Source organism: Bombina bombina, chromosome 5 (genome assembly GCF_027579735.1).
Source record: "Bombina bombina isolate aBomBom1 chromosome 5, aBomBom1.pri, whole genome shotgun sequence".
In the NCBI taxonomy this organism is placed as follows: domain Eukaryota; kingdom Metazoa; phylum Chordata; class Amphibia; order Anura; family Bombinatoridae; genus Bombina; species Bombina bombina.
Window position 1 is genome coordinate 531,283,615 of NC_069503.1, and position 27,299 is coordinate 531,310,913.

At 39.0% G+C, this 27,299-nt stretch overlaps 1 protein-coding gene across 1 annotated transcript in view; it reads right to left on the reverse strand.

Annotated features, from left to right (window-relative positions):
- STAC (SH3 and cysteine rich domain) overlaps positions 1–27,299 on the reverse strand; it is a 472,981-nt gene that overhangs the window by 56,173 nt on the left and 389,509 nt on the right. Inside the window, exon 7 of the mRNA XM_053714461.1 lies at positions 19,710–19,780. Within this exon, the coding sequence (XP_053570436.1) occupies positions 19,710–19,780 (71 nt within the window). The remainder of the gene's footprint in view (positions 1–19,709; positions 19,781–27,299) is intronic.

The window sequence follows — 27,299 nt, forward strand, 5'->3', positions numbered from 1 at the left end:
GAAATTCTTGAGTATTAACTTCTGTATTGTATTTGTTTATATCGATACTCTAGCACTGCTGCTTAGAGTTTGCTATTAAATGAAAACTACCAGTTACCATAGTTAAAGTATAGGTTTAATATATATTTAGATACATGCAGGAGAGCAAGTTTAAAAACTAAGGAACCCCTGATACAGCGTTTCTCTTATGCTTCCTCAGAGGGGATACGCGGACATACAAAAAACACTCTTTTATTGGGTTATGTGTTCACACCTCCTTTATTATGATTGGATTGTTGAGTCGTATCTGATTGGTTCATTCAAGTGTCAATCCATGACTTATTCCGTGTTGTATGGCAGATTAGTGTTCTGTTAATATGACGTGATATTATACAATCTGAGTTAGCTTGTTTCAAAAACATGGTAACACTATAACTGCTTATGATCTTGGGAAAATGGCAGGATAATCAGTCTGTGTGTCACTGATGGAAAAGCTCATTGGGTTCGTATCTTGACGATATGTTTTCTAAACCTATTACATATTGCTCATCTATTACACTTGTATTATAGCTCATGTGCTTAATTTACACTATGATTATTGTCGCTGTTATTTCATGACAAATGAATTCATTCACTACATATGGACAGTGATTGCAGTGTGGTTGCTTATTTGATGTAATCTCTGTGGATAGAAGAGTGAATGGTTATTGGTGTGCATTATTATTTTGTGGGTCAATAATGTTGTGATGCAGGGGAGGGTGTTCAAGATAAAGAACGTATAGCAAAAAGTGACTATAATTGTGACTTAAAAATGCAATTAAAAAATGATGTCATGTGAAATCTTGTGACACTAAATAAATACATTATATTGTGTATTTAGTTTCTTATCTGTATTACTTTACTATATTCATTTCCTCCTCTGTGAGGACAACTGTGTTAGTTGCGTAAGGAAAATATTTGAAGTTAAGTTTTTAAGATTTGCTATAAGTTGCGTGTATAGTACTGTGTGTAATCTTAAGGGTACATTGCCCTATTATTAACTAGTGAGGTTGAGTGCTTAGTGATTGAATCAAAAATACCAAATAAAATAAAATTGATGTTTAGATTCTCTCTAACTATAGAATGGCTAGATTTGGAGTTTTGTCGGTAACGACCCGAAAAACTAACGCCGGCTTTTTTCTGGCCGCACCATAAAAATAACTCTGGTATTGAGAGTCCACAGAATGGCTGCATTAGGCTCCAAAAAAGGAGCGTAGAGCATTTTTAACGCAGCTTCAACTCTCGATACCAGAGTTGCTTACGCAAGCGGCCAGCCTCAAAAACGTGCTCGTGCACGATTCCCCCATAGAAAACAATGGGGCTGTTTGAGCTGAAAAAAAACCAAACACCTGCAAAAAAGCCGCGTTCAGCTCCTAACGCAGCCCCATTGTTTGCTATGCGGTAACCCTTCCTACGTCTGCACTTAACACTCTAACATGTACCCCGAGTCTAAACACCCCTAACCTTACACTTATTAACCCCTAATCTGCCGCTCCGTAAACCGCCGCTACTTACATTATCCCTATGTACCCCTAATCTGCTTCCCTAACATCGCAGACCCCTATATTATATTTATTAACCCCTAATCTGCCCCCCACAACGTCGCATCCACCTGCCTACACTTATTAACCCCTAATCTGCCGAGCGGACCTGAGCGCTACTATAATAAAGTTATTAACCCCTAATCCGCCTCACTAACCCTATAATAAATAGTATTAACCCCTAATCTGCCCTCCCTAACATCGCCGACACCTAACTTCAATTATTAACCCCTAATCTGCCGACTGGAGCTCACCGCTACTCTAATAAATGTATTAACCCCTAAAGCCTAACCCTAACACTAACACCCCCCTAAGTTAAATATAATTTACATCTAACCAAATTAATTAACTCTTATTAAATAAATTATTCCTATTTAAAGATAAATACTTACCTGTAAAATAAATCCTAATATAGCTACAATATAAATTATAATTATATTATAGCTATTTTAGGATTTATATTTATTTTACAGGTAACTTTGTATTTATTTTAACCAGGTACAATAGCTATTAAATAGTTAAGAACTATTTAATAGCTAAAATAGTTAAAATAATTACAAAATTACCTGTAAAATAAATACTAACCTAAGTTACAATTAAACCTAACACTACACTATCAATAAATTAATTAAATAAACTACTTACAATTACCTACAATTAACCTAACACTACACTATCAATAAATTAATTAAATACAATTCCTACAAATAAATACAATTAAATAAACTAGCTAAAGAACAAAAAATAAAAAGAACTAAGTTACAAAAAATAAAAAAATATTTACAAACATAAGAAAAATATTACAACAATTTTAAACTAATTACACCTACTCTAAGCCCCCTAATAAAATAACAAAGCCCCCCAAAATAAAAAAATGCCCTACCCTATTCTAAATTACTAAAGTTCAAAGCTCTTTAACCTTACCAGCCCTGAACAGGGCCCTTTGCGGGGCATGCCCCAAGAAGTTCAGCTCTTTTGCCTGTAAAAAAAAACATACAACACCCCCCCCCAACATTACAACCCACCACCCACATACCCCTAATCTAACCCAAACCCCCCTTAAATAAACCTAACACTAAGCCCCTGAAGATCTTCCTACCTTATCTTCACCCTGCCAGGTTCACCGATCCGTCCTGAAGAGCTCCTCTGATGTCCTGATCCAAGCCCAAGCGGGGGGCTGAAGAGGTCCATGATCCGGCTGAAGTCTTCATCCAAGCGGGAGCTGAAAAGGTCCATGATCCGGATGAAGTCTTCATCCAAGCGGGAGCTGAAGAGGTCCATGATCCGGATGAAGTCTTCTATCAACTGCATCTTCAATCTTCTTTCTTCCGGATCCATCTTGCAGACCTCCGACGCGGAACATCCTCTTCTCCCGACGCCTACTAGCCGAATGACGGTTCCTTTAAGGGACGTCATCCAAGATGGCGTCCCTCGAATTCCGATTGGCTGATAGGATTCTATCAGCCAATCGGAATTAAGGTAGGAATATTCTGATTGGCTGATGGAATCAGCCAATCAGAATCAAGTTCAATCCGATTGGCTGATCCAATCAGCCAATCAGATTGAGCTTGCATTCTATTGGCTGTTCTGATCAGCCAATAGAATGTGAGCTCAATCTGATTGGCTGATCAGATCAGCCAATCGGATTGAACTTGATTCTGATTGGCTGATTCCATCAGCCAATCAGAATATTCCTACCTTAATTCCGATTGGCTGATAGAATCCTATCAGCCAATCGGAATTCGAGGGACGCCATCTTGGATGACGTCCCTTAAAGGAACCGTCATTCGTCGTTAGTCCGTCGGGCCAGCAGGATGTTCCGCGTCGGAGGTCTGCAAGATGGATCCGGAAGAAAGAAGATTGAAGATGCAGTTGATAGAAGACTTCATCCGGATCATGGACCTCTTCAGCTCCCGCTTGGATGAAGACTTCATCCGGATCATGGACCTCTTCAGCTTCCGCTTGGATGAAGACTTCAGCCGGATCATGGACCTCTTCAGCCCCCCGCTTGGGCTTGGATCAGGACATCAGAGGAGCTCTTCAGGACGGATCGGTGAACCTGGCAGGGTGAAGATAAGGTAGGAAGATCTTCAGGGGCTTAGTGTTAGGTTTATTTAAGGGGGGTTTGGGTTAGATTAGGGGTATGTGGGTGGTGGGTTGTAATGTTGGGGGGGGTATTGTATGTTTTTTATTACAGGCAAAAGAGCTGAACTTCTTGGGGCATGCCCCGCAAAGGGCCCTGTTCAGGGCTGGTAAGGTTAAAGAGCTTTGAACTTTAGTAATTTAGAATAGGGTAGGGCATTTTTTTATTTTGGGGGGCTTTGTTATTTTATTAGGGGGCTTAGAGTAGGTGTAATTAGTTTAAAATTGTTGTAATATTTTTCTTATGTTTGTAAATATTTTTTTATTTTTTGTACTTTAGCTAGTTTATTTAATTGTATTTATTTGTAGGAATTGTATTTAATTAATTTATTGATAGTGTAGTGTTAGGTTAATTGTAGGTAATTGTAGGTAGTTTATTTAATTAATTTATTGATAGTGTAGTGTTAGGTTTAATTGTAACTTAGGTTAGTATTTATTTTACAGGTAATTTTGTAATTATTTTAACTATTTTAGCTATTAAATAGTTCTTAACTATTTAATAGCTATTGTACCTGGTTAAAATAAATACAAAGTTACCTGTAAAATAAATATAAATCCTAAAATAGCTATAATATAATTATAATTTATATTGTAGCTATATTAGGATTTATTTTACAGGTAAGTATTTATCTTTAAATAGGAATAATTTATTTAATAAGAGTTAATTAATTTGGTTAGATGTAAATTATATTTAACTTAGGGGGGTGTTAGTGTTAGGGTTAGACTTAGCTTTAGGGGTTAATACATTTATTAGAGTAGCGGTGAGCTCCAGTCGGCAGATTAGGGGTTAATAATTGAAGTTAGGTGTCGGCGATGTTAGGGAGGGCAGATTAGGGGTTAATACTATTTATTATAGGGTTAGTGAGGCGGATTAGGGGTTAATAACTTTATTATAGTAGCGCTCAGGTCCGCTCGGCAGATTAGGGGTTAATAAGTGTAGGCAGGTGGATGCGACGTTGAGGGGGGCAGATTAGGGGTTAATAAATATAATATAGGGGTCGGCGGTGTTAGGGGCAGCAGATTAGGGGTACATAAGGATAACGTAGGTGGCGGCGCTTTGCGGTCGGCAGATTAGGGGTTAATAAGTGTAGGCAGATGGAGGCGACGTTGAGGGGGGAAGATTAGGGGTTAATAAATATAATACAGGGGTCGGCGGTGTTAGGGGGAGCAGATTAGGGGTACATAAGGATAACGTAGGTGGCGGTCGGCAGATTAGGGGTTAAAAAAATTTATTCGAGTGTCGGCGATGTGGGGGGACCTCGGTTTAGGGGTACATAGGTAGTTTATGGGTGTTAGTGTACTTTAGAGTACAGTAGTTAAGTGCTTTATGAACCGGCGTTAGCCCAGAAAGCTCTTAACTACTGACTTTTTTCCTGGGTTAGATGTCTAACGCTCCCTTCAGAAACGACTCTAAATACCGGAGTTAGAAAAATTCCATTGAAAAGATAGGATACGCAATTGACGTAAGGGGATCTGCGGTATGGAAAAGTCGCGGCTGAAAAGTGAGCGTTAGACCCTATTTTGAGTGACTCCAAATACCGGCGGTAGCCTAAAACCAGCGTTAGGAGCCTCTAACGCTGGTTTTCACGGCTGACGCCAAACTCCAAATCTAGGTCGAAGTGATTTATTAATAAGTGATGAGTGAAAAAACATAAAACCGATATTTTATTAGAATGTTGTGTGAAAAAGTTAAAAATTCAAATAAGTTATACATCATAACCTGCTGTTCGAATTTAGATGAATTATATGCTTGGTTCCTATTTTGGTAAAATGTTATATGTAATATATTTTTAGGTGGTTGAGGGTTTTTTCTGACTCTCGTGACTTAAGTGACTGATGCTAGTTATAATGTGCTGTGTATTTTACCCAGATCTATATCGTCATACTATAAAAGTATGCCCACCGTGGTAGTAGTGTAACTGATATTTCATTAGGCATGCCTTATAATCAGTTTAAATGACACTTTCCACTTGTGGGTGGGTTATAAATACACATTATAATTGTTATAATCATTTAGACCATGTGACCTAACACTGTTTAATAAGTGCACCCACTTACATTCCATTCTCAATAGGGTTTGTTCTAAAGTAAAGACTGTGAATTTGAGTAGATTGTCATTGCTATCATGTTTGTAAAAAAAATGTTTAGCAACACTTGTTACAGTTTTACTTTTTTCCAGGTCTTTCTTGGCATTTCGGATATTTCTGCTATGTTCCATGACTCTTGTTCTTACTTGTCGTGACGTCATACCGACTTAAAATAATTTGCATGGACACTGTAGGGCATAGACTACTCCTATTGTTGTGCAGGAAAAATGGGCTGGAAGTAGATGTTTTATTTCCATATTTATCATGAATTTCTTTGATTTTCCATACTTTTGGGCATGTACTGCATATTCCACATTGAAACATGCCATTGTATTGACTCACTTTTTTTGGTATATGGATGTAGTGCCTGTTCACTAAGGTGTCTTTTAGATTTTTTGGTCTTCTATATCCTATCGATACCTGGTCTCCAATCTGACTCACTAGTAGGGGATAATTTAATAATATGTGCCAGTTGTCATTTATTATTTTGGTGACTTGTCTGATTTGGGGATTAAATGTTGTAATTAATCTTGGTTTGTTATCCATTTTTTTCAGTCGTGGTTGTAACAGAGTTTGTCGTTCCATTTTGATAACTTGTGTGTTTGCCCTTTTGATTGAGTGTTTACTGTACCCTCTGTCCTGTAATCTACTACTTAGCTTTTAAGCTTCCTGTTTATATACTGCTATATCAGAGTAGTTTCTTCTTAGTCTTGTAAATTCTCCTTTGGGAATAGCACTCAGGGTACAGGGAGCATGGGCACTTGTATGGTGTAATAAGGTGTGCTTATTTGTGCATAGTGCTTATTTGTCCTTTCTGATCCGCTTGAATCTCCAAATCCAAAAAATTCACCCGTTGATGACTGTATTCATAGGTTAGCCTCAAATTAAGATTGTTATTATTTAGGGTGACCATTCATTTTTTAAGTGAGTCCTCTGAATCCTCCCAGATGAACAAGATGTCATCTATATTGCGAATGCAAAGTGAGATGTGTTGGGTGTATACATCATGGGTGTCTGAGAATACCGTACTTTTCTCCCACCACCCCAAAAATAAGTTTGCCTATGTAGGCGCACATGCTGTGCCCATGACTATACACTGAGTCTGCAAGTAAAAATGATCTTTGAATGTAAAATAATTATGATGTAAAATGAAATGTAGTAATTTTTTAATAAACTGATTGTGGTTGATGTTGTTGGTTTTATTTGAAGTTAGAAAATAGGAGACTGCCTGTTCGCCCAGTTGATTTTTTATACTAGTGTAGATAGATTCTATATCTTCTGTTACCAGGAGTAAGTTTAGGGACGGTGTTAAATTTTCTAGTTTTTGGAGTACCTCCATTGTGTCCTTGACATATGAGGGCAGAGTCTATAAATATTCCCTCAATCTTTGATCAATATATTGACTTGGTTTTTCTGTGTGGCTATTATTGCCTGAAATGATAGGTCGTCCGGGTTTATTTTTATGTCCTTATGTATCTTGGGGATCAGATAAAAAGTCACTGTCGTGGGATGTAGTTGAGTTAGAAACTGTTTTTCTGTTGTATTGATTATTTGGTCCTTATAAGCTTTATCTATCATTTTGTTGTATCTTTCAAGATACATTTGTGTTGGGTTGCCAAATATTTTTTTATAACATTGATCATTTTCCAACTGTTTCATGGCTTCATTGAGATGGATATCTTTATCCCATAAGACAATATTTCCTCCCTTGTCGAATGGTTTAATGATGGTAGCTTGCTAAGTTTGGATCTCTTGCAATGCTTTTTGTTCATGTCTGGTTAGATTAGAGGTAGGCCAGTATTCGGGTAGATCTTCAATTTTTTTGCAAATTATTTCATTAAATACCTGTCCTGTATTTGTGGTAATAGGCTACTTTGAGGAACAAATTTAGACTTATTCGTAATTTACTGACTCCAGTTAGTGTCCAGGAATGTATCTACTGTATTTTCATGTAACAATTCTTGCAAAGTCGTCACCTAATTCCTTCTTAGCATAACGTTTTTTGAGTAGGAGTTTTCTAGTGAATAGATTGACATCTTTGACCACTTCAAATTTATTTAATTTGTTTGTAGGACAAAAACTCAGACCTTTTGATAGGCTTGAGATATGATCTTGATTTAGGGTATGCTGTGTGAGGTTTATAATTTTAAGTTGCCAGTCTTATCTTGGAGAAGGGGCTCGGTTGCCTCCTTCTCGTTTCCCTGGGAGGTGCTGTTTGTGTTTTTCGCTTGTTTGGTCTCAATTCTTGGGATTTCTGATTGATCGGAGGTGTGCGCTGTATTTCCGTTCCTGATTCTAAAACTCTCTGATATTTTTCTTTTTTGTTTTGTATTAATTCATTCTCCAAATTATCCAATTCTGCTTGATATTGTTTGTACAGGTTGTTAAATTCTCAAAAGCTTTTAAGTTCTCATTATTGGTTTGTATAGTTTCTTCTAGTAGTGCTACTTCATCTTGATCTGCCTCTTTTAGGATTTGAATCATTGTTTGTGAACATGTTGTCAGTGCTTTCTCCCATCTGTCAATATGTTCTTGTTTTTTAAGATCATACACGGAAAACATTTTTATTTGCAATACCCTAGGTATCATATTGTCTTGTTGGTATTTTTGAAAGAAGTGTAAATTCCACCACCTCTTTGAGTGTTTATAAAGTGTTTTGTGTGATTGGCACAGTACATTATTTATTTGATCTTCCCCTACATTTAGTGGTTGTTCATTAGAGGTATTGAACAGAGTATTAAAGTTTTGTAATCTCTTTTGCTGTCTAGCAAGTAGGTCGCTTTTTTCATTGCTAGTGTAGCTTCTACGCATCACATATTTGTGCATCAAATAAAGCATACTTGTACATACGTACGAACATACCTGCACAGTTCAACACGTGGTAAATATATATCTGTTAAAACAAAATGGGCCCAATTACAAGTAGCGTCCTGTTTAGCACTTTCGCTTGAGCGCAAACACTGCCAGAAGTAAACTTTTAACTTGCGAGGGTTAGCGCACGTATTGCAAGTAAATTATTTGCGCTCCAGCAAAACCAGACATGCGATAACTTCAGGACTTCGGATATTGCGACCACGTTAATGTCTTCGCCCCATGAGGCCTATTTATCAAAAGGTCTGTTGGACCTGATCCGACAGTGCGGATCAGGTCTGACAGACCTCGCTGAATGCGGAGAGCAATACGCTCTCCGTATTCAGCATTGCACCAGCAGCGCTTGTGAGCTGCTGGTGCAACGCCGCCCCTGCAGATTCGTGGCCAATCGACCGCCAGCAGGGGGTTGTCAATCATGTGGCGATCTCTGTCCGCCTGCTCAGAGCAGGCAGACAGCGTTATGGAGCAGCGGTCTTTAGACCGCTGCTTCATAACTGCTGTTTCTGGTGAACCTGCAGGCTCGCCAGAAACACGGAAACTCAAGCTCCATTTGGAGCTTGATAAATGGGCCTCTATGGCTTTAATGGAGCATGCTAATGAAAAAGAACTAACACTTATTGCTACCCGAAGGTAGTTATGCATATTTTACATTCCAATGTTCTTCACATAGAAGAAATATTCTTTTAATTTTACAGCTATATGTCTATCTATCTATCATCTATCTATCTATCTATCTATCTATCTATCTATCTATCTATCTAATATATATATGATTATTTAAATTTAAATATATATATATATATATATATATATATATATATATATATATATACAGTATATATACAGTATATATATATATATATATATATATATATATATATGTACCTATATATCTATATGAATATATACAGGTATATATATATACATATATATTTAGGGAGGGATATATATTTAAAACATTGGAATATAAAATATCTACAGTAAAAACACAGTAAAAAATTATAACATTAAAATTGCTTAAAAATTATTTTTCCCTGTTTCAAAGTATATAAGTGGAAAGGGCTCCAAAGTATGTATATATATATATATATATATATATATATATAAATACATAAATACACACACACACATACATATATATACATAGCCAAAAAAGAGATTGCACTTGCAGGACTTTTTCAATAAGATGCTGACGAAGGGGACTAGATCCCCAAAAACGTTACATTAAAGTAACAGAATTTATGCTTACCTGATAAATTTCTTTCTCTTGTGATGTATCGAGTCCACGGATTCATCCATACTTGTGGGATATTCTCCTTCCCTACAGGAAGTGGCAAAGAGAGCACCCACAGCAGAGCTGTCTATATAGCTCCTCCCTTAGCTCCGCCCCCCAGTCATTCGACCGAAGGCTAGGAAGAAAAAGGAGAAACTATAGGGTGCAGTGGTGAATGAAATTTTTTAATTAAAAATATACCTGTCTTAAACAGACAGGGCGGGCCGTGGACTCGATACATCACAAGAGAAAGAAATGTATCAGGTAAGCATAAATTCTGTTTTCTCTTGTAAGATGTATCGAGTCCACAGATTCATCCATACTTGTGGGATACCAATACCAAAGCTTTAGGACACGGATGAAGGGAGGGACAAGACAGGTACCTTAAACGGAAGGCACCACTGCTTGTAAAACCTTTCTCCCAAAAATAGCCTCCGAAGAAGCAAAAGTATCGAATTTGGAAAATTTGGAAAAAGTAAGAAGTGAAGACCAAGTCGCCGCCTTACAAATCTGTTCAACAGAAGCCTCATTTTTAAAAGTTCATGTGGAAGCCACTGCTCTAGTAGAATGAGCAGTAATTCTTTCAGGAGGCTGCTGGCCAGCAGTCTCATAAGCCAAACGGATGATGCTTTTCAGCCAAAAGGAAAGAGAGGTAGCCGTAGCCTTTTGACCTCTCCGTTTACCAGAATAAACAACAAACAATGAAGATGTTTGACGGAAATCTTTAGTTGCTTGTAAGTAGAACTTTAAAGCACGAACCACATCAAGATTGTGCAACAGATGTTCCTTCTTTGATGAAGGATTAGGACACAGGGAAGGAACAACAATCTCCTGATTTATATTCCTATTAGAAACAACCTTAGGAAGAAACCCAGGTTTGGTACGCAAGACCACCTTATCTGCATGGAAAACAAGGTAAGGTCAATCACACTGTAAAGCAGATAACTCAGAAACTCTTCGAGCCGAAGAGATAGCTACTAAAAACAAATCTTTCCAAGATAGAAGCTTAATATCTATGGAATGCATAGGTTCAAACGGAACCCCTTGAAGAACATTAAGAACCAAGTTTAGGCTACATGGTGGAGCAACAGGTTTAAATACAGGCTTGATCCTGACCAAGGCCTGACTAAACGATTGAACGTCCGGAACATCTGCCAGACGTTTGTGTAAAAGAATAGACAAAGCAGATATTTGTCCTTTTAAGGAACTAGCTGATAATCCCTTCTCCAATCCTTCTTGGAGAAAGGACAGAATTCTAGGAATCCTAATCTTACTCCATGAGTAACCCTTGGATTCACACCAACAAAGATATTTGTGCCAAATCTTATGATAGATTTTCCTGGTGACAGGCTTTCTAGCCTGAATCAGGGTATCAATGACCGACTCAGAGAAACCACGCTTTGATAGAATCAGGCGTTCAATCTCCAAGCAGTCAGATGCAGAGAAATTAGATTTGGATGCTTGAATGGACCTTGGATTAGAAGGTCCTGTCTCATTGGCAGAGTCAACGGTGGAACAGATGACATGTACACCAGGTCTGCATACAAAGTCCTGCGTGGCCACGCAGGCGCTATCAGAATCACCAAAGCTCTCTTCTGCTTGATTCTGGCAACCAGACGTGGGAGGAGAGGAAACGGTGGAAATACATAAGCCAGATTGAAGGACCAGGGCACTGCTAGAGCATCTATAAGTACCGCCTGTGGATTCCGGGACCTGGACCCATAACAAGGAAGTTTGACGTTCTGTCGGGACGCCATCAGATCGAATTCTGGTGTGCCTCCGGATGGAGCTCCCACTCCCCTGGATGAAAAGTCTGACTACTTAGGAAATCTGCCTCCCAGTTCTCTACCCCTGGGATATGGATTGCTAAGAGATGGCAAGAGTGATCCTCCGCCCATCGGATTATTTTGGTTACCTCCATCATCGCTAGAGAACTCTGTGTTCCTCCTTGATGATTGATATAGGCTACAGTCGTGATGTTGTCAGACTGAAATCTGATGAATTTGGTCCCAGCTAGCTGAGGCCTCACCTGAAGCGCATTGAATATTGCTCTCAGTTCTAGAATGTTTATCGGGAGGAGGTTTTCCTCCCAAGACCATAAGCCCTGTGCTTTCAGGGATTTCCAGACTGCACCCCAGCCTAGCAGGCTGGCATCTGTCGTTACTATGAGCCACTCTGGCCTACGGAAACACATTCCCTGAGACAGGTGGTCCTGAGACAACCACCAGAGAAGAGAATCTCTGGTCTCTTGGTCCAGATGCAGTTGAGGAGATAAATCTGCATAATCCCCATTCCACTGTTTGAGCATGCATAGTTGCAGTGGTCTGAGGTGTAGGCAGGCATAAGGAACTATGTCCATTGCCGCTACCATGAGTCCAATTACCTCCATACACTGAGCCACTGATGGCCGAGGAATGGAATGAAGAGCTCGGCAAGTGATTAAAAGTTTTGATTTTCTGACCTCCGTCAGAAATATTTTCATTTCTACCGAATCTATCAGGGTCCCTAGGAAGGAAACTCTTGTGAGAGGGACGAGAGAACTCTTTTTTATGTTCACCTTCCACCCGTGAGATCTCAGAAAAGCCAACACGATGTCGATGTGAGACTTGGCTAGCTGGAAAGTCGACGCCTGAATTAAGATGTCGTCTAGATAAGGCGCCACTGCTATACCCCGCGGTCTTAGAACCGCCAAAAGGGACCATAGCACCTTTGTGAAAATTCTGGAAGCCGTGGCCAACCGAAGGGAAGGGTCACAAACTGGTAATGCCTGTCCAGAAAGGCGAATCTGAGGAATTGATGATGGTCTCTGTGAATAGGGATGTGTAGATACGCATCCTTTAAGTCCACAGTAGTCATATATTGACCCTCCTGGATCAGAGGAAGAATAGTCCGAATAGTCTCCTTCTTAAAAGATGGTACTCTGATTAATTTGTTTAGAATTTTGAGATCCAAGATTGGTCTGAAAGTTCCCTCTTTTTTGGGAACCACAAACAGGTTGGAGTAAAAACCTAGCCCTTGTTCCGCTCTTGGAACTGGGCGGATCACTCCCATGGTATGTAGGTCTTCTACACAGCGTAAGAACCCCTCTCTCTTTGTCTGGTTTGCAGACAATTGAGAAATGTGAAATCTCCCCCTTGGGGGGGAGTCTTTGAAGTCCAAAAGATATCCCTGGGACACAATTTCTAAAGCACAGGAATCATGAACATCTCTTGCCCAAGCCTGAGCGAAGAAAGATAGTCTGGCCCCTACTAGATCCGGTCCCGGATCGGGGGCTACCCCTTCATGCTGTCTTAGAGGCAGCAGCAGGCTTCTTGGCCTGTTTACCTTTGTTCCAAGCCTGGTTAGGTCTCCAGACTGACTTGGATTGGACAGAATTCCCCTCTTGCTTTGCTGCAGGGGAAGCTGAAGCGGGACCACCCTTGAAGTTACGAAAGGAATGAAAATTATTTTGTTTGGTCCTCATCTTATTTGTTTTATCCTGAGGAAGGGCATGGCCTTTTCCTCCAGTGATATCTGAAATAATATCTTTCAGTGCAGGCCCGAATAGGGTCTTTCCTTTGAAAGGGATGTTCAACAATTTAGATTTTGATGACACATCAGCAGACCAGGACTTAAGCCATAACGCCCTGCATGCTAAAATGGCAAAACCTGAATTCTTTACCACTAATTTAGCCATTTGGAAAGCGGCATCTGTAATGAAAGAATTAGCCAACTTAAGGGCCTTAATTCTATCCATAATATCCTCTAATGGAGTCTCCACCTGGAGAGCCTCTTCTAGAGCCTCAAACCAGAAAGCAGCTGCAGTAGTTACAGGAACAATGCATGCAATAGGTTGGAGAAGAAAACCTTGATGAACAAAAATTTTCTTTAGGAGACCCTCTAATTTTTTATCCATAGGATCTTTGAAAGCACAACTGTCTTCGATAGGTATAGTTGTACGCTTAGCAAGAGTAGAAATAGCTCCCTCCACCTTAGGAACAGTCTGCCACGAGTCCTGTATGGTGTCAGATATGGGAAACATTTTCGTAAAAACAGGAGGGGGAGTGAACGGAATACCTGGTCTATCCCACTCCTTAGTAACAATAGTCACAATACTCTTAGGGACAGGAAAAACATCCGTGTAAACAGGAACATCTAAGTATCTGTCCATTTTACACAATTTCTCTGGGACCACTATAGGGTCACAATCGTCTAGAGTAGCTAATACCTCCTTGAGCAATAAGCGGAGGTGTTCAAGCTTAAATTTAAAGACCGTCATATCAGAATCTGTCTGAGGGAGCGTCTTCCCTGAATCAGAAATCTCTCCCTCAGATAACAGATCCCTTAGCCCTACTTCAGAACATTGTGAGGGTATATCGGATACGGCTACTAAAGCGTCAGACGGCTCAGCATTTGTTCTTAACCCAGAGCTGTCGCGCTTTCCTTGTAAACCAGGCAGTTTAGAGAAAACCTCTGTGAGGGTTTTATTCATAAGTGTGGCCATGTCTTGTAAAGTAAATGAATTTGACGCATTAGAAGTACTTGACGTCACTTGTTTGGGCGTTACTGGTTGTGACACTTGGGGGGAGCTAGATGCTAAACCCTCATTTCCATCTAACTGAGAATTGTCTATTGCAATATTTTTAAGTGCTAAAATATGCTCTTTATAATTTATAGACATATCAGTGCAAGTGGGACACATTCTAAGAGGGGGTTCCACAATGGCTTCTAAACACATTGAACAAGGATTTTCCTTGGTGTCAGACATGTTAAACAGGCTAGTAATGTAAAAAGCAAGCTTGGAAAACACTTCAATCAAAGTAAATAACACTTTAAACAAAAACGGTACTGTGCCTTTAAGAGAAAAAAAGCTGCACAAACTCTGCAAAACAGTGTAAAAAAGCAGTAAACAAAACAACATTTTTACAGTAGCATCATAAAGCCTTAGTAACTTTGCACCACTATGCAAATAAACAATTAACCCCTTAATGTAAAAAACGGATTGAAAAAACTTCAAAACCGGTAAAATAACATTCAGCACCTTGCCACAGCTCTGCTGTGGCACCTACCTGCCCTTTAGGAACGATTTGTGGGGAAAAAAACTCTTTACAGCCCTCAAATGCAGTAGGAGCCTCTGGAGAAGTAGCTGGATGCTTCTGAGGTAAATAAACTGCCAAAATAGGCCCCTCCCACCTCACTCGATGTTATGGGGCCTAAAAGAAAATAGCCATGTGGGTTAATAACCCTTAAATAAGCCACAAAGACCCCTTAAAGTCCCTAAAAAAAGTTATATTTGTAATTAAACCAAAACGTTTTTTCCTATCAGTGTCACCAGTAACTATGAGCCCTTTATGCAAGCTTGGATTCCTTTTCACTGAATACAGCTTACCTTTCCCTCATGGGGATATTGCCAGCCTTTTCTAGAAATAACACAGTCTGTCTAGAAAAAAATAGACTGAACATACCTTAATGCAGTTTAGCCTGCAAACTGTTCCCCCAACTGAAGTTTCCCTTTACTCTTCAGCCCTTGTGAGAACAGCAGTGGATCTTAGTTACAAAATGCTAAGATCATCATCCTCCTTGCAGAAATCTTCATCCTTTTCTGCCAGAGAGTAAATAGTACACACCGGTACCATTTAAAATAACAAACTTTTGCTTGAGAAAATAAAAACTAACATTCTTGTCACCACACTCACTTTACCCTTCCTAGCAGTTAAGCAGGCAAAGAGAATGACTGGGAGGGAGGAGCTAAGGGAGGAGCTATATAGACAGCTCTGCTGTGGGTGCTCTCTTTGCCACTTCCTGTAGGGAAGGAGAATATCCCACAAGTATGGATGAATCCGTGGACTCGATACATCTTACAAGAGAAATATTGTTTACTTATTGAAAAAGTCCTGTGAGTGCAATCTCTTTTTTGGCTATTACTTTACATTATTGCACCCAGGCAGTTGACTGCTGGTGGGTCGTCCTGGAGTTTTGGTATTTATATATATATATATATATATATATATATATATATATATATATATATATATATATATATATATATGAAGATCAAACGATAACCGCATTCCAAATAGTTAAAATATTTCCTTTATTCAAATTTAGTTAAAATCCACGGCACACATAGTAAAAACATAAAAGTTCAGTGGGAAATCCGTCAGTCTAATATATGTGTGTGTGTGTGTGTGAAAAAAGAGAAAGAGAACAGCACTCCTGAGATAAAACAAAAGCTAGAATAACTTCCATGCCTATATATATATAAATAAATTATAGCCCTTTACATTCAAACACCTTGTCATATACCAAATACATGTTAGCACTTTGAAAAAGGTGTTATTAATGTTTATATGAATACTTATTATTAGATACTTTATATATAAATGTTACACTTTATTTTAATGTATTTATGTTGTGTTTGGTGTACATTTGCTTTTAGCCCTACAACTTTATGGCAGGTCTTCAATCGTGCTAACCTGACACAAATTTAGATTGCACTTAGCTGTATTTACTTTTAACTTGCAATATGTGCGCGAGTTAGTTCGGTCGCCATATAGCAATATCGCGCCCGTGCTAATGTTAGTGTGCCACTTGTAATCTAGCCCAATAGCAGCAATTGGTTCAATACGTTTATCAAGGGCTATATGGTAATAAAGCCGCAAATATGTTTTTTTTAAAAAAGCTTGAAGTGGTCACTGGGTTACGTACACTGGGTCCAGCTCCTCTACAAGATTATTAACCCCTTAAGGACCAGCGACGTACCCTGTATGTCATTGGCCTTTTTTGGGACTTGATTTTGTTATAGAGCGTTCTTGCCACCAGCGTTGAGACTGCTCTATTCCACAAAGCCTGCTGGAGGGAGGGCATTAATAGTGTGTTCTTGCTAGACTTGTGCTATTATGTCCTGAAAAAAACCTTAACGACCAGTGACATACAGGGTACATTGTGGTCATTAAGGGGTTAAAGGCTATTCTCATCCCACAGGTTATAAGGGGCATCAAGTCCATACAAAGCTTGATAATTTGGCCCCTGGGTATACACTTAGGGAAATCTCCTCTGACTGATTTGGAAGTGATTTTTGCTCTGATTTTTCCTTCCACACCTATCTTTATGTTACACCCTCAGCCCCTTTTTAAGTGGACTGTGATTGATTGCTCAGTATTGCACCTGCATTTAATCACCTCAATATTGACACCTATATCTAAATTTTTTGGGTGACCTTTAAGAGCTTTGACTTCTGGTTAAGCTTCTTTATCTACATATCTGTCTATCCATCTATCTATCTATCTATCTATCTATCTATCTATCTATCTATCTATCTATCTATATATGTGTGTGTGCATATATATATACTGTATATATACACATACAAACGTGACTGATGTAAAATTCTATTTTTCCAGAGTTTGCCTATTTTATCGGTCTCAACTAAATCAGCACAGCATATAGCAACGTTTTATTCTTTTACTAACATACTATTCCTAAAGCCCATTTACAAGGGCCATTTTTTGCAGTACAGCGGTCCCACCCCTTGCTCTCTCTCTCCCCCTTTCTTTTGTGCTCTCTCCCCCTCTCTTTTGTGCTCTCTCCCCCTCTCTTTTGCGCTCTCTCTCGCTCCACCTCTGTTTTGCTCTCTCTTTCCCCCCTCTCTTTTGCTCTCTCTCTCCCCCCTCTCTTTTGCTCTCTCTCCCCCTCTCTTTTGTGATCTATCTCGCTCTCTCTCTCGCTCCACCTCTCTTTTGCTCTCTCTCTCTCTTGCTCCTCCTCTCTTTTGCTCCTTCTCTCCCCCTCTCTTTTGCTTTCTCTCCCCCCTCTATTTTGCTCTCTTTCCCCCTCTCTTTTGCGCTCTCTCTCCCCCCTCTCTTTTACGCTCTCTCCCCCTATCTTTTACGCTCTCTTTCTCCCCCCTCTCTTTTGCATTCTCTCTCTTTTGCGCTCTCTTATCCCCTCTTTGCACACTCTCTTTCCCCTCTCTTTTGCGCTCTCGTTCTCCCCCTCTCTTTTGCACTCTCTCTCTCTCCCCCTCTCTTTTGCGCTCTCTCCCCCTCTCTTTTGCTCTGTCTCTCTCCCCTTTTTCTCTCTCTCAATCCCTCTCTTTTGCTCTTTTTCTCCATCCCTCTCTTTTGCTCTCTCTCTCTCCCCCCTCTCTTTTGCGCTCTCTCCCCCTCTCTTTTACGATCTCTCCCCCCTCTCTTTTGCGTTCTCTCTCTTTTGCACTCTCTCTCCCCCTCTTTGCGTGCTCTCTCTCCCTCTCTCTTTTGCGCTCTCTCTCTCCCCCTCTCTTTTGCGCTCTCTCTCTCCCCCTCTCTTTTACGATCTCTCCCCCCTCTCTTTTGCTCTATCTCTCTCCCCTTTTTTTTGCTCTCTCTCTCCATCCCTCTCTTTTGCTCTCTCCCCCCTCTCTCCCCCTCTCTTTTGCTCTGTCTCTCTCCCCTCTCTTTTTGCTCTCTCTCTCCATCCCTCTCTTTTGCTCTCTCTCTCCCCATCTCTATTGCTCTCTCTCCCCCTCTCTTTTGCTCTCTCTCCCCCCTCTCTTTTTCTCTCTCTTCTCTCTATTTTGCTCTTTCCCCTCTCTATTGCTCTCTCCCCAATCTCTTTTGCTCTTTCCCCTCTCTATGCTCTCTCTCCATGCCTCTCTTTTGCTCTCTCTCTTCCCCTCTCTATTGCTCTCTTTCCACCATCTCTTTTTCTCTCTCTCCCTCTCTTCTTTTGCTCTCTCTTCCCCCTCTCTTTTGCTCTCTCTCTTCCCCTCTCTTTTGCTCTCTCTCTTTCCCCCTCTTACTTTCTCTCCCCCCCCTCTCTTTTGCTCTCTCTCTCCCCCCTCTTTTTTTCTCTCTCTTCCCTCTATTTTCATCTTTCCCCTCTATTTAGCTCTTTCCTATCTCTTTTTGTCTCTCCCCCTCTCTTTCTTTTTCTCTCCCTCTCTCTTGCGCCGACCACTGACCACGCCAGACCACACACCCCGCCACGCCCGGCCATGCCCCCGGCCATGCCGGTCACGCCCAGCCAAGTCCATGCTCCTGTTCGGCCACGCCCACACTCCCATCTGGTCACGCCCACTTTCTCCCCATTGCCGCAAACAGCATGTCAGGTAAGGCCAGGTGTGTTTGCCCTTGTGCTGTCTCTACTGCGCATGACAACTTCGGACAAACACACTTGGCCTTTTATATTATAGGATTCTACTAGTTCCTCAGAAAAAACCGGACTTGATAGCAAAAGTCTTTACTGTGGATTATAAACAAAGAAATAATGTAAAATGATTTATGGGTTAATATACTATAGTGAAATAGCACAGTTTATCTTTGTTAAAGAACTGCCTCAAAATAATACAATTTGGCCCAGATTATAGGTGGTGTGCTAAATTTTTGTTTCAACTTGTAATATGAGCGATATTTAGTGTGGTCACAACATCCATTGAAAGTATAGGTGGCGCTAGAGCAATGTTGTCCGCGTTGACCTTTCTCTGGAATATGGGATATACCATGGACTTGTAATATCAAGTTGTGAGCTTATGTTACTGTGGTCCAGTGATACTGCTCAAAGTGGCCCGCACTATCATTAGCGCACCACTTGTAATCTGGCCCTATGTGTTTACTTTTTGCATAAGTCATTAAAATTGCCTAACAGTTTTGAATACTATCTACAAACAGAGATTTATTTGAACTAGTATACAAGATACATACATGAAAAAAAGTATATGGATTCCTAAGATAATAGTATTAACAATAATATTAAAAAATATAACAGAGATTACATGATATTTGAATAAACTAGAATATAACATTAAAATCATCATACCGTAGAAGTAATACTCTTCCGTTTCTCATCCTCCTTGAAATTTTCTGTGCCGTTTTCTAAGTAGCTAAAAACTGTCAGTAAAATGAAGAATTTTTATTATGTCAGATTGTATAATACCATATAATAGAACAAAGAAAAAAACATGAGATGAAAGGGATATTAAAGTCAAAATTAAAGGGACAGTAAAGTCAAAAATTAAAAGGACAACCTGGTCAAAATTTAACTGCACATAGATAAATTACATCTTTGAATAGAAACACATTTGCAATATACACATATTGACAAAAATGCTTCTAGTAAAAGCTAGCACTGTTTTGGAGTTAACATTTTTCTCTGCATGTGCACATGAAGTATAGCTAGATATTCTCAGTGCGCCAGCATTTTAAATACTGCAGCTACTCAGAGTGCCAGTGGGGCTTGTATGTCAGCAATTACCAAATGGAGTCATTGCCAGATGGCACAAGAACCTTAAAGGGACAATGAACCCACATTTTTTCTTTCGTGATTCATATAGCGCATGCAATTTTAAGCAACTTTCTTATTTACTCCTATTATCAATTTTTCTTCGTTCTCTTGGTATCTTTATTTGAAAAAGAAGGTCCTAAGCTTTATTTTTTGGTTCAGAACTCAGGACAGCACTTTTTTATTGGTGGATGAATTTATCCACCAATCAGCAAGGACAACCCAGGTTGTTCACCAAAAATGGGCCGGCATCTAAACTTACATTCTGGCATTTCAAATAAAGATACCAAGAGAATGAATAAAATTTCATAAAAGGAGTAAATTAGAAAGTTCCTTAAAATGTCGTGCTCTATCTGAAACACAAAAGAAAAAAATTGGGTTCAGTGTCCCTTTAAGCTCTCTCAGCAAGTGCTGTGCTTAAAATGCTGGTGCACGGTGCATACTTAAAGGGACATGAAACCCAAATTTTTTCTTTCGTGATTTAGATAGAGCATGTCACTTTAAACAACTTTCTAATTTACTTCTATTATCTAATTTGCTTCATTCTCTTGACATCGCTTGCTGAAAAGCATATCTAAATATGCTCATTAGCTGCTGATTGGTTGCTGCACATAGAGGCCTTGTGTGATTGGCTCACACATGTGCATTGCTATTTCTTCAACAAAGGATATCTAAAGAATTGAGCAAATTAGATAATAGAAGTAAATTGGAAAGTTGTTTAAAATTACATGCCCTTTCTGAATCATGAAAGTTTAATTTTGACTAGACTGTCCCTTTAAATAAACTTTTGAAAAAGCTCTAGCTTTTATTAGAAGCCTTTTCTAATACAAAAAATGCTTCTATTAAATTTTGACTGTAATGTCCTTTTAAATTGTAATGCTTCAGAGACAGCATACAATTTTAATTCTATTATCTTCTATTATCAAGCTTGTTTTGTTCTCTTGGTATCCTTTGTTGAAAATAATACCTGGGTATGCTCTGGAGCAGCTCAAAAGCAGCAATGCAATACTAGTGATTGGTGGCACCTATATGCTTCTTGTCATTGATATACTTGTTGTGTTCAGCTAGCTCATTCAACAAACGATACCAAACACATGTGAAAACAGAAACTGGAAAGCTGTTTAAAATGTTAGGCTCTGTTTAATTCCTGAACGAAAAATTTTGGGTTTTATCATTATTTTTTTACTTCAGGTTCACTGCTTGCTACACAATTCTTCAATTGTGTTTTAGTTTGTCAGAAAACGTAAAGGGATTTGAGACCCAAAAGGTTTCTTTAGTAATTCGTATAGAGCATGTGATTTTAAACAACTTTCTAATTTACTTCTGTTATCAAATTTTCTTCATTCTTTTGGTATCTTTTGTTGAAAAGCAGGGACGTATGCTAAGGAGCCGGCCCATTTCTGGAGAACTATATATTTTGCAAGAATGTTATCCGTTTGCAAGAGCACTAGATCGCAGCACTATTTCCTGCCATGTAGTGATACAGGTGCCTACCTAGGTATCTCTTCAACACAGAATATCATTGGATCGAAGCAAATTTGATAATAGAAGTAAATTAGAAACTTTTTTTTTTAAATGGTCTGACGCACAAAATCATTTTTTGGGTTTCGTATCCCTTTAATGTGTTTTTTGTTTTATATTGTGCATGAAGATTATTTATACAATGAAAACAAAAAAATGATGGACAAAAATATATTGCGCAATGTTATTCCTGCTTGTTAGTTCTACTACACTAAGTATTTATTTAGTTTATATATTGTATAATGATACATTTTCTACAATGCAGCTTTGCTTAAACTAGTAAACAAATAGGACCTTAGAAAATGATAAATTCCATTAATACAGCATATATAAATACTGCAAAAGGGCAGCGATAAATAACACTTGAGACTTGTAAACAGAACATAGGAAAAAAGTAATTTGAAATATCAATTATCCTCTCTACTTTTCAAACTATTGTACTTAACCAGAAACCTACCAAAGGATAACAGCGTCTGACCTCTTCAATCATTGCATTTTGGCAGACTTACTAATACCAAACTGCCAAATTTAGCAATAGGGTGGGTGAATATTACGTAACGGAATTATAAAAGTTTCCTGGCAAACAATGTCTACATTTGACACTAAAGCTGAATAGATTCTTGATAATTGTATGCAGCTTGTGAATGGAAAAAGGCATCCATTTGACTCACATGACATCCACCTTCCTCCAAAGGGAAGGAACATTAGGAAAGGTATTTCATTGGATATATATAGCTCAAGGTAACATGGAATGTGCATAATTGAAATTAAAGTTAAGGCGTCATTCAGAATGTGCTGTATTTACTATCAGAGCTAAATTGGTCTGCAGTGCATTGCAAAGGAAAATTGTATCCACACATTAATTTAAAATAACTCCATCTATGTGCATAACCCAGAAATTAAGTTATAGGGACATAAAACCCATTTTTTTTTCTTTTATGATTCAGATAGAGGTTCTCAACCCAAAATAACTCAATGCCCGGTAAATTTTAGCCAGACGTATACAGGGCCCTGTAGTGTATATATATATATATATATATATATATATATATATATATATATATATATATATATATATATATATATATATATATATATATATATATATATATATATATATATATATAATGATGCATTGGTGTATGTGGGGGAAGAAAATATATACATTCATTGGTGTCAGTAGGCTGGTATCACTTAACTGTGGTGTCCAGGTCCAGTCCTATCTGCTCCTTGCCCCACACTGTCCTCCCACTGAACTGCCGCTATATGTGCACTGGCACTCTGAAAGACCTATCCAGTATTTTTTATGTGTGGAGCGGCAGGCATGTCACAGCTCCCAGTGGCAGTCAAGGCCCGGTACTGGACCGTGTCCGGCTGTTGAGAAACCAGGATCTATACAACTTTTAAAAATATTCAAATTTACTTCTATTATGTATTGCATGGTATTTTTTTTGAGAAGCAAGTAGGTAGTTTTTTTTTTTTTTTTTTTTAATTTTACACTCTATTTGAATCATGAAGGAAACATTTTTGGATTTCATGTCCCTTTAATGCAACAAAACTATTAGACTTAGAGCAAAATTTATCAAAGCTCCTATAAATCAGCATACAACTGAATCCTCTATTTTTTTTATGCAAAGTGCACCTAAAATTGGGCAAGTCTTACTATATATTCCTCTCACTTTGTTCGCATTTGCCACGGTGCACCGGTACGCTTAAAAAAAAGTTAAATTTGCTAGTTTTAGTCACATTTTCTACAGGCCGCCTTAGCAACCGCACAGTTACCAATTTATCCGTTTTTGTGCCTTTGGAGAAAGCAAAGTTCTCATACAAATACACGCATTATAGTTCTCCATAGGTGCTATGGAGAACAGCATTAGAAATGATTATGTCTTTGAGCTGGTGTTGTGTTCACATCTGTTTCTGATGTAGAACTTTCTGATTCTAGCAGGTCTAGCTTTGGCTAGATACATGTGACAAATATAGAATGCAAAAATGACTCACAAAAAACAAAAATTCTATTAACAATTTGAATGTGTAATGGTTTTTATATAGGATCATTATTTTAACAAAGTTAAAATAAAAATATATTGTGGTAACACATCAAAATGAATGCACAAATTTCCCCCACAAAAAGAGGGCAAAAAATACTACCTAAAAAAAAACGGGTTTGAAATAGAAAATCTGGAGAACTTGCTTTTATTGCATGAAGAATTTCATCATAATTTGCCCCAGCTCGCCTTACAAACAGCACAAGTTAGTATGTGTCATTTTTTTTAATAAATGTGCCTCGCCAAGGGCGAGATGCAGAGAACTCAGAGGAGAATACAAAAAAAAATTCTCCTAGCCCTCAAAATCACTAAGGACTTCCACTGATCTGCTTTTGTCAATAGTATACAACATAGAGTTGTATTTCAGTGCAGTCTATGTTATGAAAGTTTACTTACAATTATTGGTAAGATATCATATGCACATTTTTTTGTGTTTCTGTAGGATTGATTCTACTCAAAATATTCTTTCTTTCTTTTTTTCTTTCTTTCTCTTTTTTTTCTTTCTCTTTCTCTCTCTTCTTTCTTGCTTTCTATCGCCTAGATTACGAGTTTTGCGGTAACAGGGGTGTGTTGCTAACTTACAGTTTTTTCTCACCGCTCACTTTCCTGCAGCGCTGGTATTACGGGTTTTTACAAACCCGGCGTTAACAGGCAAGAAGTGAGCGTAGAGCAAAATTGAGCTCCACACTGCACTCCAATACCAGCGCTGCTTAAGTGAGCGGTGAGCTGGTTATACGTGCTCGTGCACGATTTCCCCATAGACATCAATGGGGAGAGCCGGCTGAGAAAAACACCTGCAAAAAAGCAGCGTAAATCTCAGTAACGCAGCCCCATTGATTCCTATGGGGAAACAACATCCTAACATGAACCCCGAGTCTAAACACCCCTAATCTTACACTTATTAACCCCTAATCCCCTAATCTGCCGCCCCCAACGTCGCCGCCACTATTCTAAATTTATTAACTCCTAAACCTAAATCTAACCCTAACACCCCCTAACTTAAATATAATTTAAATAAATCTAAATACAAATTCCTATCATTACCTAATCTGCCACCCCGACATCGCCAACACTTACATTATACTTATTAACCCCTAATCTGTTGCCCCCAATATCGCCGACACCTACATTATATTTATTAACCCCTAATCTCCCTCCCCCAATGTCGCCGCAACCTATCTACATTCATTAACCCCTAATCTGCCGTCCCCAACGTCGCCGCCACTATTCTAAATTTATTAACCCCTAAACCTAAATCTAACCCTAACACCCCCTAACTTAAATATAATTTAAATAAATCTAAATACAAATTCCTATCATTACCTAAATAATTCCTATTTAAAACTAAATACTTACCTATAAAATAAACCCAAGCTAGCTACAATATAACTAATAGTTAGATGTATCTAGTTTAGGGTTTATTTTTATTTTACAGGTAAGTTTGTATTTATTTTAACTAGGTAGAATAGTTATTAAATAGTTAAAAACTATTTAATAACTACCTAGCTAAAATAAATACAAATTTACATGTAAAATAAAACCTAACCTAAGTTACAATAACACCTAACACTACACTACAATAAAATAAATTCCCTACATTAAATAAAATTAAATAAATTAAATAAAATTAGCTAAATTACCAAAAAAACAAACACTAAATTACAGAAAATAAAAAACAAATTACAAGATCTTTAAACTAATTACACCTAATCTAATAGCCCTATCAAAATAAAAAAGCCCCACCAAAATAAAAAAAAAACCCTAGCCTAAACTAAACTACCAATAGCCCTTAAAAGGGCCTTTTGCGGGGCATTGCCCCAAAGAAATCAGCTCTTTCTCTTGTAAGGTGTATCCAGTCCACGGGTTCATCCATTACTTGTGGGATATTCTCCTTCCCAACAGGAAGCTGCAAGAGGACACCCACAGCAGAGCTGTCTATATAGCTCCTCCCCTAACTGCCACCCCCTTTCATTCTCTTGCAGCTCTCGACAAGATAGGAAGTATCAAGAGATATGTGGTGACTTAGTGTAGTTTTTACCTTCAATCAAAAGTTTGTTATTTTTAAACGGTACCGGCGTTGTACTGTTTTACTCTCAGGCAGAAATTAGAAGAAGAATCTGCCTGGAGGTTGATGATCTTAGCGGTTTGTAACTAAGGTCCATTGCTGTTCTCACGCATAACTGAAGAGTATGGGAAAGACTTCAGTTGGGGAAACGGTTTGCAGATTACCTGCTTTGAGGTATGTTCAGTATATTTATTTCTAGAGAGATGATAAGATCTAGAAAATGCTGACAGAGCCTTGTATAATTGAGGTAAGCTTGATGTAGTGATTTAACCCCTTAACGACCGAGGACGTGCAGGGTACGTCCTCTAAAAAAATACCCTTAACGACCAAGGACGTACCCTGCACGTCCTCTGTGTGGAAAGCAGCTGGAAGCGATCCTGCTCGCTTCCAGCTGCTTTCCGGTTATTGCAGTGATGCCTCGATATCGAGGCATCCTGCAATAACCCTTAGTAGCCATCCGATGCAGAGAGGGCCACTCTGTGGCCCTCTCTGCACCGGATATCTATGGCTTCCATCGTTGGTGGTTGGGAGCGTGTGTGGGAGGCGGGTGGCGGCCATCGATGGCCCAGATGATGTCCAGGGGGGCGGGGATGCCCGGACACGCGCACGGACGCGCGCACGTGCACGGGAGGCGGGGGCGGGCGCGTGCACGGGGAGGGAGCGGGTGGGAACCGCTACTCTACAGAAAATAATATAAGGCAAATGTTAAGAAAATGTTAAGCAAAGTAAAAAATAACGGTCATCAGTAGGTGTTGGGTGCTCTGTGGAGGGAGGGAAGCTACACTACAGAAAAAAAACGGGTGAAAAAAAAAATAAAACCATTTTTTTTCTGCAAACTGGGTACTGGCAGACAGCTGCCAGTACCCAAGATGGCCCCCAGTAAGGCAGAGGGGGAGGGTTAGAGAGCTGTTTGGGGGGGATCAGGGAGGTTGGGGGCTATGGGGAGATTCTACAAAGCAGCATATGTAAATATGCCCAAAAAAATAGAAAAGAAAAAAAAAATACCTTTTATTTTAGTACTGGCAGACTTTCTGCCAGTACTTAAGATGGCGGGGACAATGGTGGGGTGGGGGAGGGAAGGAAGCTGTTTGGGAGGGATCAGGGGGTGTGATGTGTCAGGTGGGAGGCTGATCTCTACTCTAAAGATAAAATTAACCCTGCAAGCTCCCTACAAACTACCTAATTAACCCCTTCACTGCTAGCCATAATACATGTGTGATGCGCAGCAGCATTTAGCGGCCTTCTAATTGCCAAAAAGCAACGCCAAAGTCATATATGTCTGCTATTTCTGAACAAAGGGGATCCCAGAGAAGCATTTACAACCATTTGTGCCATAATTGAACAAGCTGTTTGTAAATAATTTCAGTGAGAAACCTAAAATTGTGAAAAAATTTAAGTTTTTTTTTATTTGATCGCATTTGGCGGTGAAATGGTGGCATGAAATATACCAAAATGGGCCTAGATCAATACTTGGGGTTCTCTACTACACTACAC